This window comes from Sceloporus undulatus, chromosome 2, assembly GCF_019175285.1.
Source record: "Sceloporus undulatus isolate JIND9_A2432 ecotype Alabama chromosome 2, SceUnd_v1.1, whole genome shotgun sequence".
Taxonomy (NCBI): Eukaryota; Metazoa; Chordata; class Lepidosauria; order Squamata; family Phrynosomatidae; genus Sceloporus; species Sceloporus undulatus.
Window position 1 is genome coordinate 104,461,039 of NC_056523.1, and position 17,067 is coordinate 104,478,105.

The following is a 17,067-nucleotide window of genomic DNA, read 5'->3' on the forward strand; positions in this document are numbered from 1 at the left end:
CCCGAATCCAGAGGTTTCTTCTTCTTTGGGGAGCCTTGAGGAGAGCCATCTCCTGAATCCAAGGGCCTGTGCCTCTTTTTGGAGGAGGATTTTGAGCTTGAATCCGCTAGGAAGCTCATATCCTTAACATGGTCCGAATCCTTCTTGGAGCTTGAGTCCTTAGATTTAGTCTTATCCTTTTTGGAGGACTTAGACTTGGACTTCGACTGATGTGTTCCTTTGGTCCCATCACCCTCTTCAGGGGTCATGGTGGTGGCACTTGGCTCAGTGGTGGAGCTCTCGGCCACAGAACCAGCTGGTACCGACTCGGAGGCAGTAGGTGCCGAAGCGGAGCGGGAGGCAGGCGGTGGCTTCTGGACCTGCTTGTACAGGGCAGCCAACAAGTGGGAGTCGTGGTTCTTCCTAGTCTGAGGAATTAGCTACTTGCAAAAGTCACAAGCCTTGGTATTGTGGGCTTCCCAGAGGCAAAGAAAGCAAGAAGAGTGAGGATCCTGTCTGGGGATCTTACCCCCACAAATGTCGCACTTCTTGAACGGTGCCGGAGACGTAGGCGGGTTACAAACCGCCAAAAAATACGTATTGAATACGTATTAGGGTTAGGAAGGGGCGGTGCTTCCGCACTCCCCTAACCCTAATACGTAGTCAATGCGTACAAGATGGCGGCGCCCTTTCTACATGGGCGCCGCCATCTTTGCGTATCGGACGCACAGCGTCCAGACGCGTCGCGCCGCTGCTGACGTAGCGAGCGCGCCCCTGGCGCCTCGCTACGTCGTAAACGCGACGCAAAAAGAAGCTCCATTTTGGAGCTTCTTTTTTTGGTCCGCGCGGGAGTCGGGCCGTCTGAAGGCTCCGGCTCCCCCGCGGACCTTCTGGCGGCGGCGCCAGACCGCTGCAAAGCAGCGGTCTGTACCCCGCCATAGTGAGCCAAATCAAAGTCCTTAAGCAGAGTCGTTTAGATGTACAGAATGGTCAACAATACACCGGGGGGGGGGGTGTCAGATCAAGAATGGTCAAATGGTCCAAGGTCAATTTTCCAGTGAAACAAGCAGATAAAGCAGAAGTGAAGTTCCTCAAGCAGCTAACACGGCGGAAAGAAGGAACTGGGGAAAGAGCGCAAACACAGGGGACTTATAAGGGATGGATGGAGCTACCGCCAAAAAGTTGCAAAGTATTCCAGAAGTTTTCCGAGCAGCACTGTGCAGGCGCAGTACAACCCATTTGTATGATTCGCAGAGACCACGAAGAATATATATATATATATATATATATATATATATATATATATATATATACACACACACACACACGCGCGCACGCGTGCACATAAAGAAATAATTTTTAGAATATTAAATATAATTTTAAGAATATTAAATAAAAAATTTATAAAAGCAAAAAAAATAAAATAAAAAAGGAAGGCACTAAACTCCTCGATTCAGCTGCCAATGTGTAAAAAAAACCTCTATACTCGACCCACCGTATATACTCGACTATAAGTCAAGAAATTTATGCCCCAATATTGCCCCTAAAATCTTGGGTAGATTTATATTAGGGTCAATACATCAGTAGTGCTTAGAAGGGTCCTAAAGCAAGCAAGCCTGATCACAAATTCTTTCCCCCTCCAGTCTGTTTTGCAAGTCTTGGGCCCGTTCTACACGGGCCTTTGCCACACCCCCAGTACGTCCTAGGGGTTGGCCAAGGACACAGTATCCAATCAGGCCTCACCCCTAGGATGTACTGGTACATCAAAATGGCGGCATCCTATACACATGGGCGCTGCCATTTTGACGCCGCAGATGCTTAGCGTCCGCACATCATGGTAATGACGCCGCAAGTGTGCCATTGGCGCCTTGCGGCATCATAACCGCACCACAAAAAGAACCTGCTTTTTGCGGGTTTTTTGCTGCGCCAGGAAATTGCGCAGTTTGTCCGCTGCAGTTCCCTGGCGCAGCAAACACGGGCACCAGCAGAGCGCCCTTTTTGGGCGCTCTGTAAAGCGCTTTTGCTTCCTTTCTATGGAAAAACTCGCCATTTAAAAGCACTTGCATTTCTTTCTGCGCCTTTTGCAAGCATTTGTTTCCTATCAGAAGAACTCCCCATTTAAATCCACTTGCTTCTTTCTCTGCTCCGTTTGGCAAGACCTGGCTTCCCATGGATAAACCTCTCCATTTAAATCCACTTGCTTCTCTCTTGCTCCATTTTGCAAGACCTGGCTTCCCATTGAAAAATCTCCCCATTTAAATCCACTTGCTGCTCTCTCCAGTCCCTTTTGCAAGACTTTGATTCCTATAAAAAACAACTCTCCAGTCCATTTTGCAAGACCTTGCTTCCTAAGGAAACAAGTCTCCATTTAAATCCACTTGCTTCTTTTCTCAATCCGATGTTAAAACCTCTCCTCCAGCACCTGGGAATCTATTGGGAAGACGTCCAGAGAAGGAGAAGGAGAGATGGAAGTGCTATTTCCCCCTTTCCATCCTTCCTTATAGGCCCCTAAGTTTTACCTTTCACTTATCCATGGGTCATATCAAAATCCAGGATTTTAACCCTGAAACCTTTCCTCAAGTTATACATGAGATTGGCTTGTACACAAGTATATGAGGTAAACTGAAACAGGAACACACAATTTGCAAATAAACTGGTTACTAGTGCCACAATTCTTTATTTTTCTAAATACAGCTCCACTTGAAGTAAGAGTCCTGGGCCATATTTTCATCCTCCACATTGTAAAAGCTTATTATTATTATTATTATTATTATTATTATTATTATTATTATTATCTTAATCAACTAGAAAACAAAAACCAGTTCCATCTTGGATCCCATTGTGGGAGAAAAGTGGAATATAAATGCAATTAATAAATAAAGTTTAGAGCTGTATCTAATGAACTGACATTGTGACATTTCATGGAATAATTTTCATAGTTATTTCCTTTCCACACTCTGACAAGGGTGTGTGTGTAGTTATCAGTAAGATGCACATCCTGCCATATGTCTTTACTTGGAAAGGACATGTGGCTTAGCTTTTTAGTCTCAAGGTGTGTTGAGCTTCTGATCATATTTTAAATACTTTGGAAGTCTGTAATTTCAGAATGCGATATAATTAGTTTCCACAATTATCATGCATTGAACACTTCATGCTAGCAGGCTGTCCTGTAGTGACTTCTACCAACTATAAATGACCAGGATGGAGAGGGAGAGACACAGCCCATCCACCCAAAGCTGTTCCCATTTGATTCTCCTAACTCTAAGAAAGCTACTCTTATGAACCATGACATAAAGGTGAAGCCATCAATTTCTGAGGCAGCATACCGTTGAATACCAAATGCTGGCTATAAGAGCAGACTGTTGCTGCCTTCATGTGCCACTTGTTCACTTCCCAGCAGCCCTTAGCCACTACTGGATAAAATCTTATCATATACTACAGTTACGATGCCACATTTAATGCTTCAACACAGCAAGCTATCTGTGGGAAGAACTATGTGGTGTAATCTACCTTGACTTCTGGACTCAGGGTAGTCTTATCTCTTTGCTTCCAGATTTGACCTTTGCTCCACTACTGAGCAGCTGAAAAGCCAGAATATGAGTAGAGGATTGGTGTAGGGGTATGGAAGCAGAAGATCTTCTTGAGGAACTCTGGCCCTTCTGAGTAAATAGTGTTATTCACTTATGTTTTGTAAGCTGCCTTGAAAACTTAAAATAAGAAATGAGGCATATGTGACCCTCGAGGTTCCTGGATGGAAGGTCTCATGATTCCTCATCACTGCTTTTGCTGGCTAGAGTATTGTATTGTACTGTATTATTTATTACCCCCACCCTTTCAAGCTGGGATTCAAGGTGTCTTTCAACATGAAACCACAATGACAGTTTAATATTTGGAGGGTTACACATTCCGTCCAGCCCTTTCCATAAAGGTGCAAAGATAGAATGCAAACCCTAAAACCATCCAACCAACCAGACAAATCAATCAGTTTGACTAAAAGCAAACTAGTGAGGTGCCTATCACAATAATTTGCTCAATATGGCAAACTAAGTTCAAGGTACAGGTAGAGTCTGAGTATTTCCCCTTCCAACATTTATTACGCCTCACCCAAAAAACATTGGGATATCTTGCTCTGTGTTACTTACTCATTTCTCACGATGGTAGGAAGAAAAATAAAGAACAAAAAATTCAGGTAGACTGACAGAGCAATACTGCACATGTTTATGTCTCTTGACAGTATACAAACTTGCGACTGCAAGATACGGTTACAAGCTAACATTAAACAAATTCATATAGAAAACACTGCTCATGGCAGCTACTGGAAACTCAATGTTCAGAGATACATGCATACCTCAGAATACCAGACGCTAAGCACAACCAACAGTATAAAATTGTCACCTTTCTTCAGAGGCATTCAGATATGTACAGTGGAACTAGGATGCTGAAAAATGAGCTCTGGATTCCTCTTGGGAGTCCATTGTACATCTCAAGTTAACAACCGCATTCAATGAGAAGATTATCTCTTAACGTATATTTTATATTTGGGGAAAATATTTCATTTCTCTGTAACTTTGGCAACTTATGTTTCTTAACCCAGTCAACATTACTTAATGTTAAATGCATTTTCCATCTAAAGACCCTGAGTTACTTTTAACTGTGACTAGAAGGAGCACCAATTAAATTAATTATGTAAAATAAACAGGCATAATAAGTGTAACATTCCTGCAGCTAACCTTCCCTTTCAGGAAAATTAACAACTAGTAATGATATGGTGCTACAGCAAATCTGAAATACATTAAACTACCCCACAATTACAATTTCAACTTCCTCCCCGTGGAATATGCTATGTGAATACACTTCTTGCTATTCTGAGGTGTGCAGATGTACTTTTAAATCGCTAGAATAAAAGCTTCAAGAAGAGCTATCAATTCCAAACCAACAATATTATTTTGGTGACTTTATTTTCTCAAGAACAAACATTTTATTTATTCAAATTATTTAGCTGCCTCCTTCATCATCTGAGGGAATTACAACAGTATTCAATCAATAAAGCCATGAAAGATATATCAAAAGGGAGGCAACAAAGCAGCATACACAAGATTTTATTCAAATAACTGAGAAATAAGTTGGGCTGGGGGAAGAGGGTCTAAAACCAATGGATAATCTTAACAGCGTAGTGGCAATCTAAATCCATGTCTCCATGGTTCAACTTCCTATCATAGCTTTCCTGACCTACTGCCCTCCAGATATTATGGATCACAATTATCTAATGACTGGTAATGCTGTTTCGAACTAATGATAACTATAGTCAAAACAGCCAGAGGGCACCACATTGGTGGAAATTACACTGGTACTTTGTTTCACTGTAGCACTTATACAAGATATTGCAGGATTTAGTTTATAAAAAAGAAGATTTACGCCAACGATTACCAATGGGCTGATCTTCATCCCACAAATGTATATTGTGACCCTTCTTGGGTTCCCTTCTGGGAGAAAGGCGGCATAAAAATGAAATAAATAAATAAAGATGCAGCCACATGGCTTCTCTTTATAATTTTGCACTGCTGTAAAAATATTTAAATCCAAATCAAATCTTTGTTGTAGAGATGTAAGAAACAGCCCTGGGTAGGAGATAAACTTAATTTATTAAACACTGTTGTACCACATAGATTCAGTACATTAACTCTGGACAGTGTCCCTTTGGGAAGTTACAAATGTGTAAGCACCACAGTAACAGTGCTGATCAGTGAATCCCACTCTGATCTCCCCAATCCCCACTTACCAGACAGCAGCTACTGCAGTCAATGAAGGTCTGTTCCCCGATCAGTCGGAAAGCAGATGACAGACACACACTACCTGCCCAGATACCTTTTGCAATTCACCCTCATGCTGCTTGTGCAAGGGCTAGGGTGGGACTGTGAGCAAGCTGCTTTCTGATCAACAGGGAAATGGACTTCCATCAGTTGCGGCCTGGTAAATGGGCACTGGAGGACCTTCACAGTCCCTATGCATGCCCTAAACTAAGGGCTATGTAGGTTCAGCTGACAGTGCATAACTCTAGTTATCCATTTGTAACTGCCCAACAGGATTCTGGCTTCTTGATTATATGCTGCAATTCTGCAGTTAGCTATGCGATGGCTATGGGTACCATAGAATTCCTGGACACTTCTCTTGGCACACACTGAGCCCCCATCCATCCCAATTTTAAAACATTATTGTGTGTTTTTTCTTTAAAAAGCTAGAAACTCATCTGGTCAACCAACTTTCCTTTCTCTCAATTTCCCCTGGGTACTATGTGCATCCAGGGCATTTTTCAGTACAGAAGTGAGTAGAAAGATGTCTGACACAGATCAGCTTTTGTGAGTGTTCCCCACTGAAAAAAAGAGTTTGGGAGTGGAAATCCTAAAAAGCTGAGAAAGTTACTTTCTGCCTATCCATCCTTTAGAGGGAAAGACCGTCCCTGTATCTTCTCACTCAGTTACCAAACACTGGAAAATCTATTGCTTCATAAGCCTAAGCTCTACACCTCCCTTCCCTAAAAGTTAGAAAGACTATTCATCTTCAAATCCCTGCTAAAATGTTATCCATTTGGACAGGAAGAAATATTCCATGGGGATAAGTTTCACAATTCACTTTTTTTGATAGTTTAATATTTTTATTATTGACTTTTGAACTGTTCAAAATTGTTTTATAGCTTCCCCCACCTCTTATTTTGTTTTGTGAATTCTTTGAAGATCTTGCAATATTCAAACTATACACAAATGTTATAAACAAATAAGATCTCCTTGTCCAGTAGTGCTGGGGGACTTCAACATCCATGCTGAGACTGCCCTTTCAGGAGTGGCTCTGAACTTCATGGCCTCCATGACATCCATGGGTCCGTCCCAAATGGTATCTGGCCCTACTCATGCTGCTGGGCACATTCTGGACCTAGTTTTCTGTGCTGGGTGAGGAGATGATGATCTTGATGTGGAAGAACCCTCCAAAGTTCTGTTGTCATGGACAGATCATTATCTAGTGAGGTTTAGACTCACTGGGACTTGAAACCTCTGCAGTGGTGGGGGAACAATTAGGATGGTCCACCCCAGGAGGCTGACGGATCTAGATGGATTCCTGAGGGCTCTTGGGGAGTTTCCTATCACCTTGGCAGGCAATTCTGTTGAAACTCTGCTCGATCTCTGGAATGGAGAAATAGCCAGGGCGGTGGAGACAATTGCTCCTGAGCATACCCCTCTTACAGAATGAGGAGCCAAACAGCCTCTTGCTTTACCAGGGAGTTGATGGTGATGAAGCAAGTGAGATGGAGACTAGAGCAACATTGGCAGGAGAATAGAAGTGAATCTGATCAAACACGGGCTAGAACCTATTTGAAGGCCTACTCTGTGGCAGTGTGGGCAGCAAAGAAATTAGTTTTTTTTGCTGCCAGCACCGCTTCTGCACATAGCCGTCCAGCAAACCTCTTCCAAGTGATCAGGGTTCTTTTACACACTCACTCTCAAGTAGAAATTGCAGACTACTTGGTGGCCTGCTTCGAATAATTTGCATGGCACTTTGCAGATAAAGTTGCCCAGATCTGCTTCGAATTGGATGCTGTAGTTGATAACAGTGCCAATCGATATAACCTTGGAACCTGTCTGTCCAGTGTGATTGGATACTTTTCAATTTCTGCTGCCTGATGATGTGGACAGGATCCTTAGAGAGGTGAAAGCCACAACATGTTTCTCAGACCCTTGTCCTTCTTGGCTGATTAAACAGGTCAGAGGGGGGACTGGCTGAGTGGGTGAAGGAGGTAGTCCATGCCTCCCTACAGTAAAGCACTGTTCCATCTTGCCTAAAGGAGGCAGTTGTGAGGCTTTGTTAAAAAGCCATCCATCAATTCTGTTATAATGAATAATTATCGGTCCAAAATTTGGAGACGGCTAAGTGAAAACTTAGCTTTAAACTGCTAAGTCTGACATTAACAAGCCTTACATTCTCCCCTAGTCAAGGAAGCCACCATCACTGGTCAAGGAAACCACCCTTATCAGTAACAAGCATGTTAAAACCTTTCCCACTATAAATAAGATGATTTGTGTTTGTGTGTGGTGGCGTGGGGGAGGGGGGATTATAGCTGGAATTGGGACTGGAATTAAAGTCCCTTTTTTTCTCCTGAGGTTCCCAGAAAAGCCCTGTCACTGGAGTTGGTATAGTGAATGTCCCCTTGACACCGAAATTAATGGAGGGATTAAAAAACAAAACCAGTAAAAAGTCACCATAAACCTGCTCTGGCTAACTAGCAGTTCTTTGAAAGCGATAAATCATCACCATCTTGCACAACTAAGAGCTGCTGTCTAATTCTATCAGGTAAGAGCTTTTAGGAAGCAGCCACTTCCATACAAGATTAAAATACAGAAAACAATTTATATTTAACATCTTCCATTTTGTTGCTCATTTAAAAGTATTTACCCAGTGCCACACAAATGGCATTACTGTGTTATTAGGATTCTATGTTACAATATCACATGAACAACAGTACAGTATTAGAAATGTCACCACTGATTATGTGGAAAACACTTTGTAGAGGGCATCTGAAGGCAGGAGCTTATTCAAGAGTGTCTGACAAGGACGTTTAATGCTCTTAATGTACTATTATAGAAGGATTCACATATGTAAAATGGGGTCAAGGTATCCAGATCAATAGGTAACAGCTGTCAACCAACACTGTCTAAAATTGTATTAGATATAAAGAGATAAAAATGATACAAAACAATTTACTGTTGAATGTTATAATCAAAGCTGTCAGCATATACTTGAAAATTAGATATAAAAAACAAACAAAACCCACTATGAAACAACAAGAGAAGAGGGAATTGTGGTAGGGAGATGAGTTTCAGAAGAAGTGTATCTTCTGAGTATCTAGAGTACAGCTCTCAGCCCTGCCCATATTTAGAATTTGGGGAGCAAAGCTTGGATGAGTTACTTTTTGGACTGCAATTCCCAGAATATCCCTCAGTCATCATAGGCAATAGCTCTGTTGGTTGCAGTCCAAAAAAGTAATTTCTAAGTTCTGCCACAGAGTTCAAGATGGCATACCCTCATTCTCTGTTTAAATTTCACAGGAACCATATGAGGGATACTAGCTTAGGAACAGCCACCCATGATCACTCAATGAACTTCATATCTGAGTGGGGACTTGAACTGTGGACTTTCCAAATCTAGTCTGATATTCAAATTTTAACATTACAGCACTTCTCACCAACTTAAGCTACTGCCTCAAGGAAAAAACTGAGCTAGAAACCTGTATTGTAATTGCTTCCATCAAGTTCTATAGCAAGGGTAGGCAACCTGCGGCCCGCGGGCTGGATGCGGCCTGGCGAGGCCTTGGGACTGGCCCCCGCCCGGTCCTGCCGCCGATTGCTGCCGGGGCCTTTGGCCTCTCACGCGCAGGGGCAATTGTCTATAGATGCCTCAGAAACATGCATTTATATTAACATTTTTTTTAAAAATCAGCAAAATTTTTTGCATGTCCTCCACTTTTTTTAAAAAAAGTGTCCACCATTTGAAAATGTTGTCCAACATTTGTCCCGGGTTATTTATTTATTTAAATCTTAAAAAAAATTATTTAATTATTTATTTTTTGGCTTCGGCCCCCCAGTTGTCTGAGGGACAGCAACCCGGCCCCCGGCTCAAAAAGGTTGCCTACCCCCTGTTCTATAGCTTTATAATCAAGTATGACTTAAAAAAAAACAAAACACACACACACACTTTTTTCATTTCCTCAGAAAAATAGCATTTCTCCAATACTATAAGCATAGAAGAGCTTACTATATTCTTACAAAAAAATTAAAGATGAAACAATTTTTACAAGATGATTCTTAGCACAGTGAACCTACTGTATCAGTGAACTAGTGATTCACAGATTCTACCACCTGTAGATTGCCACACTCCATATTATTCAGTGGTGGTTTGTGCACACATATGTGTTAATGTAGATGCATGCACACTACTGCCTATTGAATAATATGAGGTGCAAAAGTCCATGCTTTTTCCATCCGCTGGGGGTGGGAGGAACCAAACTTCCATGGATGGAAAGGGTCCACTGTACTGTAAATCTCTACTTAATTATAAAAAAACAAATATTTTAAAAAGTTTACTGCTCTTCAAAAGTACATTGAAAAGGAACTGATACTACTTACTCATTAATTATCAAATCTGGTGCAAAACAAAGCAGACTTCCATTAGATTGTTTATATGATCTCCATCCAAGAGCAAAAGCCATCAGAAACATCCATGAATACTGCAGAAGGGTCATTTGGTCATCCAAATGCAAGTTCCTGAAACCTGGTGAGAAATAAAGATGCATGCTCTATACACTGTCATGATTAAATACTACTTATACAAAATATTGTTTTGAAATTTACAATTCAGAGTAGCTTCTTCCATATGGCCTAACTGCAACAGTGTCAAATTGAAACAAAATTGAGTCAGGTGACTTTAGGTTGTACCTTTCAGAGGAAAGGTGACAAGCCAATGAAGGGGGTTAGCATTTTCTTTTCTGGAGAAAAGCACATCCTTCTGAAAGCGCTTGCAAGAGCAAAGAGACCACTAGCACTTCACTACACACAGCTATGGTGTGCTGTTTTGTGTGCCAATACTTAACCCAGTAATAAAACCCAACAACAATAGAAGAATAAATTAACTGGTAACAAAGGGCCCATACAGACAGGCCAAAATAAAGCTACTTTGGGTCACTTTGGAGTTTTGCTACTTAAATGACACATGCATCTTAAAAGGCCAGTTGAACAGTCCTTCCAGTAAAATTCTGGCTCTTCTGCATCTGCCCTACATTTCAAGGGTGCAGTAACTGACTCCACCAGAGACTCTTTCAGGGACAAATGAACTGATGATGTCAAGAGCACTGAAACTGAAGTTGCCGGGATGGAACAGGAGGCTGAGAAGCAGAAGTGTTTGTTGAGGCCGTATGAAGAGATTATTTCTCTGCCACCTGGCTAGCCAAGGTCCAAGGCATGCTACTAAAAGAGTGCCTTTAATCTTACCCCTCTTTCTCTAAGCCTTTAGCATAAAGGCCTGCAAGACTGCACACTGTGTCCTTTTCTCAAAGGATGCACTTACAGTGTTCATCCTTTTCAGGAATTTTAAATGTGTGTGTAAAGGCCATAATTAAAGCAATATCATTCAACACCAAATCAGAAGTCTAGGAAACAAAATTGCTATCTGAAGTCAAAATAACTGATCAAAGAGAGTAATGTCAAGCCAAAATGCTTAGAAAAACCATAGTACATAAACAAATAATGTGTAATCCAAATTACCACAAGTTGTTTACAAAGGTAAACAGGCTCAGGAGAGAATTGTGATGCACCCTACTAGTCACTTCTCTCAAGGATGGAAAGGAACCATTTGAGAGCACTCTCTGGGTTCAGTCTTTCAATCAATTAAACATCCAACTAACATTAGCACCTACCCACAGTTCACCACCCCAATATTATGTGGGATCTTGTCAAAAGTCTTAATAAAATCAAAATTGTGCCAGCATAGTTAGCAAACCCTCCTTCCCGGTCTTGGCATGATTTTCCTTCCCATTCTCTTGTGATGGCAAATCATGTATCAGCAAAAACCATAATGGGGTGATATCACTAATGTATCTACAACATTATTTTGAAATAGAAGGATATGCTTTTTATCAATTGTGAGTGAGCAAAATAGGCAACAGAAGAAACCTACTGTATGACGACAAACGAAAGCTCACCGGAAACAATCAAGTCTTGATAAGCCAAAACACACTATTGAAAATAAAAAGATGGACTTCCTTATCATAGGGCTTGCCTTGATTTTAAAACTGCTGTACAAGTGGTCAGTCAGATGTATATCTGGCCAGAGTAGCCTGGCAATCTCCAGGCAGACAGGAAGAATGAGCAAGACAGACATGCCAGGAAGAAAGAGGGGTGGTGGTGGCAGAAGACAGAGACAGGGGGAGAGTAACATAAGAGCAGGAAGAAGGCAAATAGGGGAAGAGTGATGGGAGCGGCCATCAGCCTGAATGAAGTCATTAAGGAGATTTGGCAACTGACTCAAAAAGGTTCCCTAGCCCTACTCTACATTCACAAAATGTGTTATGCACTGTCATTTACCTGGTATTGCCTTCGCCCATTTCACTGCAGCTACAACTTGTCTTCCTCCTAGCATATTGAGAGTTGACATTATACGCCAAGTTGTGTCAGGTATTGTGCTGTCATAGCCTGAAAACATCACTTCTGGCTCGATGACTTCCAGTAGGGAAACCAGGGTAGGAGTTAGCTGTGGCAGGGAGGCAGGAACTATAGCCTTATTTGCAGGATTTTCAGCAGTGTCTCTCCCTGCAGTCATGCTGGATTGCTGCATTCCTTTTATTTTTTTCTTTGTTTTCCGTGCTAGAACATTTTCAGAAGATACAGTCAATTATGACAGAAAAAATGGGCTTGACACTACACATTATAGCTTTCTTTTCCGCTTCTTCCTTTCTTTTTGCACTAGTGGCACCTGACCAACGCTCATTGATCATACACATACAACCTTACCAAGTCTGCTGGTCATTTGAAAACGAAGACACTAGTACAAATAGGGTGATTAATAAAGAACATAAATGAACTAAGATTTCACAAGTATGGTTTCAATAATGTCTTCCCATGATACTAAATCATTACAAGAGAAGAGACAGCATAATTTGGCAATGGTTAAGCAAAATAGCATACACACTATGGAATTGTGCATACGTGCAAATGCATTTCTAGACATAAACCACTAAAGCCAGGAAAATTTTGTTTCTTGTACAGCTGGGCCAAAGATGATTTTTTTTCCTTGGCAATTGCTTACTGTGGTAATTAAACTATGGAATACATATGCCAGAGGAACAGCTTAAAATGTCACTTCATTGAATACTGTTTTTATTAATATTTCCACAGTAACTATGCCACATGCATGCCTTTTCATTTTTATGAATCACATCATGAAAATGTCCTTTCAATATGTTAAAAGATAAAATCAAACTGGAGATTTTCACCCTTTCGTAAGAAATGGTGCTGCAAACTGGACAGTAAACAATGCAGCAGTATACATACAATTCTCTGGATCAACCCCTCTCCTTCACTTGCTAAACTCTGTATAAACAATAATTTACACATGCAAAAGAAAATCTCTGGATTTTGCCTATGAGGGTTCATGTAACAGGGCTAATGCAGTAGCATGACTTTGACAGAAATTCTGACTTCTGTTTATCTTAACTTTTCAGACTGTTCTCAGGCAGATCTGAAGCACCTTAGCAATGACAGCAAAACACATTACTTGTAAAATGTTAACACATCTATCAAATTAAAAACTGGGGTAAAATATATATTTAAATTACTTGTACTTTATATTACATGTTCTACAGAATTATAGTACAGTAATTCTAAAAGATTAGAATTAGATGCTGTGGAAGGAGCCCTGATGGCGCAGTGGTTAAATGTCAGTACTGCAGCCAGTGTTGCAGCCACAAGATTGTGAATTCGATCCCAGGGTTCCAGGGTTGACTCAGCCTTGCATCCTCCCGTACGTCGCTAAAATGAAAACCCAGGTTATTGGGGGCAGTTAGCTTACACATTATAAACCACTTAGAGACTACTGAGTATGAAGAGGTATAGAAATGTAAATGCTATTGCTAATGTTATGGTCAAAAAAACAAATGGATCCTAGAACAGATCAAACCTGTACTCTCCCTGGAACCCAAAGTAATGAAAAACACTGTCTTATTTTGGCCACATGATCAGAAGGCATGCCTTATTAGGAAAAATAATAATGCTAAGGAAGGTAAGAGGTAGCAGAAAAAGAGTGAGACTGCATGCCATATGGCTAGACTCAATCAGGAAGATCATGGGGCTGAATCTGCAGGACTTAAGCAGTGGAAGACATGGAGGTTTGGAGATGTCTCATCTACAGCATCACCATGAGTTGGGGCCAACTCAAGGCAGATAACAACAAAAAATTCAAAAGGAGCAGTACATGTCAGACCATAAAAACCTTCAACAACTTTTATGTGTTGGAACATTGTGCTATATTGCATTTTCTAAGTATTTTAGGACTGTTACTTCTAATACAGTATTTAGCTGGTGGAGAGAGGGGATGTGACAATTTGGAGAAAATTTCTTAGTGTTAGCATGATAGTTAACCCAAAACACATGGCTCATTGACAGTATTTTGCAACACCACAAGCAGCCAAGCATTTCAATTGTTTACTCAATCAGGCCTATTTGACAAAAAGGTTAACTGCAAAAACCCAGCTCATCCTGCCTTCAAACTGACATTTGAACTAAATAAATTATACTGTTAGACACGTGAGCTTAAATAATTTGATTTTTACATTTTTTAAGGGGACTCCAGCTATTAAATGTTCACAACACTGCTGAATAATCTCCACTGTAAGAACTCTCTAATGGGGAACTCGGGAAAGTGGAAATCATAAGGGATCCCTGCAAGTATTCTCAACAAATCTTGGTTTGGTACATAGTTTTGATTACTGAAGACACAAATCACCTGTAATTATGGAATTAATATAGCAACAAAAAGGGATTCCTGAATTAGCACACTGAAATAATTCTGCAGCATTTGCTTGCTGAACTGAATGAGGGCAAAGGAATATGAAACTGATGCCTGTTCCTTCTTTGTGTATTCTGTTCTGGTAGCTGATTATTCACATGACATGGAGCAGATTTAATTGCCCTCCAAAATGTTGGCTTTCTCCATCTATACTACTGCCCAATGATGTTGATTTTCCTGCCATCTCACAAAGTATAACGGCTATGGTAGCACAATATGACAAATCAAGGAATGATTCTATGATTCTAATAAGAACCCTTGGTTATAGTGCACAGGCAGTATGCTGCAACATGGCAGCCAAGCGCTCATGCTTACAGTGGAAGCAGTGAAACAAATATCAGGAATACCTGTTCAGAACAAAGTAACATACTGTTGACATTTCCACAAGCCCCATCCAGCTTTCTTTCATGAAGACAATCTACACATAACACAAGGTAGTGGGTCAACATCATTGGCCCTCTCCAAATATTATGAGGTTCCCCTAGCCGCTAAAGTCCCCACACAGATATCACAGATATGCCTACATGTCCTATATAGGGAGAAAGGTGGGATATTTATTAAATAAATAAATAAATAAATAGATATCTACATGCATAGGCTTCCTTGGGAATTGAACATCAGGGCCCAGAAACATAGATCTCTGTCTCTTTCTGTGAATAGGCTCCATGCACACACGTAAAGAATAGAAAATAGAAAATGGAACTTGTCTGGGTTTTAGGAATAAAATCATTAAAGCATATCAAGTTACCTTCCAGATTCATGCCAGCTTGAAGACATTTCCGGTAGCGGCAAGCTGGGCAGTTCTTTCTCCGAATTTTGTCAATAATGCAATCATTTCTTCCAGCACAGAGATAATTGTGCTGCCCTGCATTTGAAAAGTATAAATAGAGATCTAGGGATGCAAGTACACACACAAGTTCTTTATATCAGACACAGAAATTCAGTATACATTTCTTAAATGCTATAATTATATTGAAGAATAAGATTCAAACTTTCTCTGAAGATGCCAGCCACAAATGCTGGTGAAACGTCAGGAAGAAACTCTTCTAGAACATGGCCACATAGCCCGAAAAACTCACAAAAACTATTCAAACACAGTATTAAAACACTGAAGATATTGATAAAATTCTCCCACGGTCAAGGATGAAATCCAAACTACGATTTAAAAAATCTCATATACATGGAAAGCTATATGAGTAACAATAGCTCAATGCTGATATAATCTGGGATCAAAATTATCCATCGATTTAACTGTGTTAGCTAGCCTACACATTGGAGAAGAGAAAGCAATGACCTTGGGCCCATGTGAACAACTCTCCCTCCCGTGCAAATCACTTAGTGCAAAAATCACTGAGCAAGAACAAATAAAAGGAGTTGATGTGTTTCTTTTTCTACAACATCATGCTAGCTAAAAGCCTTACTCCATCCAAATAACTGCTCACAACAACAAATACTCCTTATTTTATTTTGTTATTTACAGCATCTACAAAGGCAGCACAATAATATTGTTATCTGGGCACTCACAAGCATATGCAACAGCATCTAAAAAGTGCAACTTCATAATATCATTACAGTGCTTCCTCGGGTTACGAAATTAATTCGTTCCGCGGCCGCTTTCGTAACCCGAAAAGCCTTCGTAAGCCGAAAACCCATAGGCGCTAATGGGGAAAAGCCGCGATTTCGTGTGAAATAGCGCCGAAAAGCACCAAAAAGTTTTTCGTAACCCGAAAAAACATTCGTAACCCGGAACAGTTATTTCCTATGGGATTTTTTCGTATCCCGGAAATTTCGTAACCTGGGTATTTCGTATCCCGAGGTACCACTATACTATTTACAAGTGTGGATTATTTGTATTCCCTGCACAATTTTGGGTAATCCTAAAAAATACATTGTTCTGTTTAATTATCATATATACTTGACTGTAAATCAAGAAATTTATCCCCCAAAATGGACTCCAACATCCTGGGTAGAGTTATACATGGGACAATACAGTAATACAGTGAGAATCCATTGTCCCTAATGGTTCCACGTGGACTCCATGTGGCTCATTTGCCAATGCAAATCAAATATGAGGGCTTGAAGGAATTGGAAGGGGAGGATAAGCAAAATAGGCTCACAATAAGTAAAAATGGTGAAATAAATTCACAACAAGCAAGCAGAGTCCCCCTAGAAAGTCCTCCTTTGTTCCTGGCTTCATGTGCGAGCCCCAGGCCCATTGCTTCTGTACCCCCAAAAGTCCTCCAGAGTGCGCTGCTGCCATCTGCAGAGGCCTCCTCGAGCCTGTGTTTACATGAGGCTGGGAGTGGGCCTGGGCCTCTTTTTAGCGAGTGAGCAACCCAGCTGCATAGCCTCTCTTCCTCTGCTGCATCATTCACCTCCAAGTAGGCTTGCCATATCCCGCCTGGGGGTGGGACTTTCCCGGTTTCGGGCGGGGCCACACGATCCCACCCCGGTATGGCCCCTCCCCCGGGACCTCCCCCCCCC

At 41.0% G+C, this 17,067-nt stretch overlaps 1 protein-coding gene across 1 annotated transcript in view; it reads right to left on the bottom strand.

Moving 5' to 3' along the window:
- The window catches only part of NR3C1 (nuclear receptor subfamily 3 group C member 1), a 77,488-nt gene that overhangs the window by 18,437 nt on the left and 41,984 nt on the right, over positions 1 to 17,067 (bottom strand). The window contains exons 4-6 of the mRNA XM_042447515.1: positions 15,332 to 15,452; positions 12,105 to 12,383; positions 10,152 to 10,296 (exon numbers count right to left, since the gene is read on the bottom strand). Of these exons, the coding sequence (XP_042303449.1) occupies positions 10,152 to 10,296; positions 12,105 to 12,383; positions 15,332 to 15,452 (545 nt within the window). The remainder of the gene's footprint in view (positions 1 to 10,151; positions 10,297 to 12,104; positions 12,384 to 15,331; positions 15,453 to 17,067) is intronic.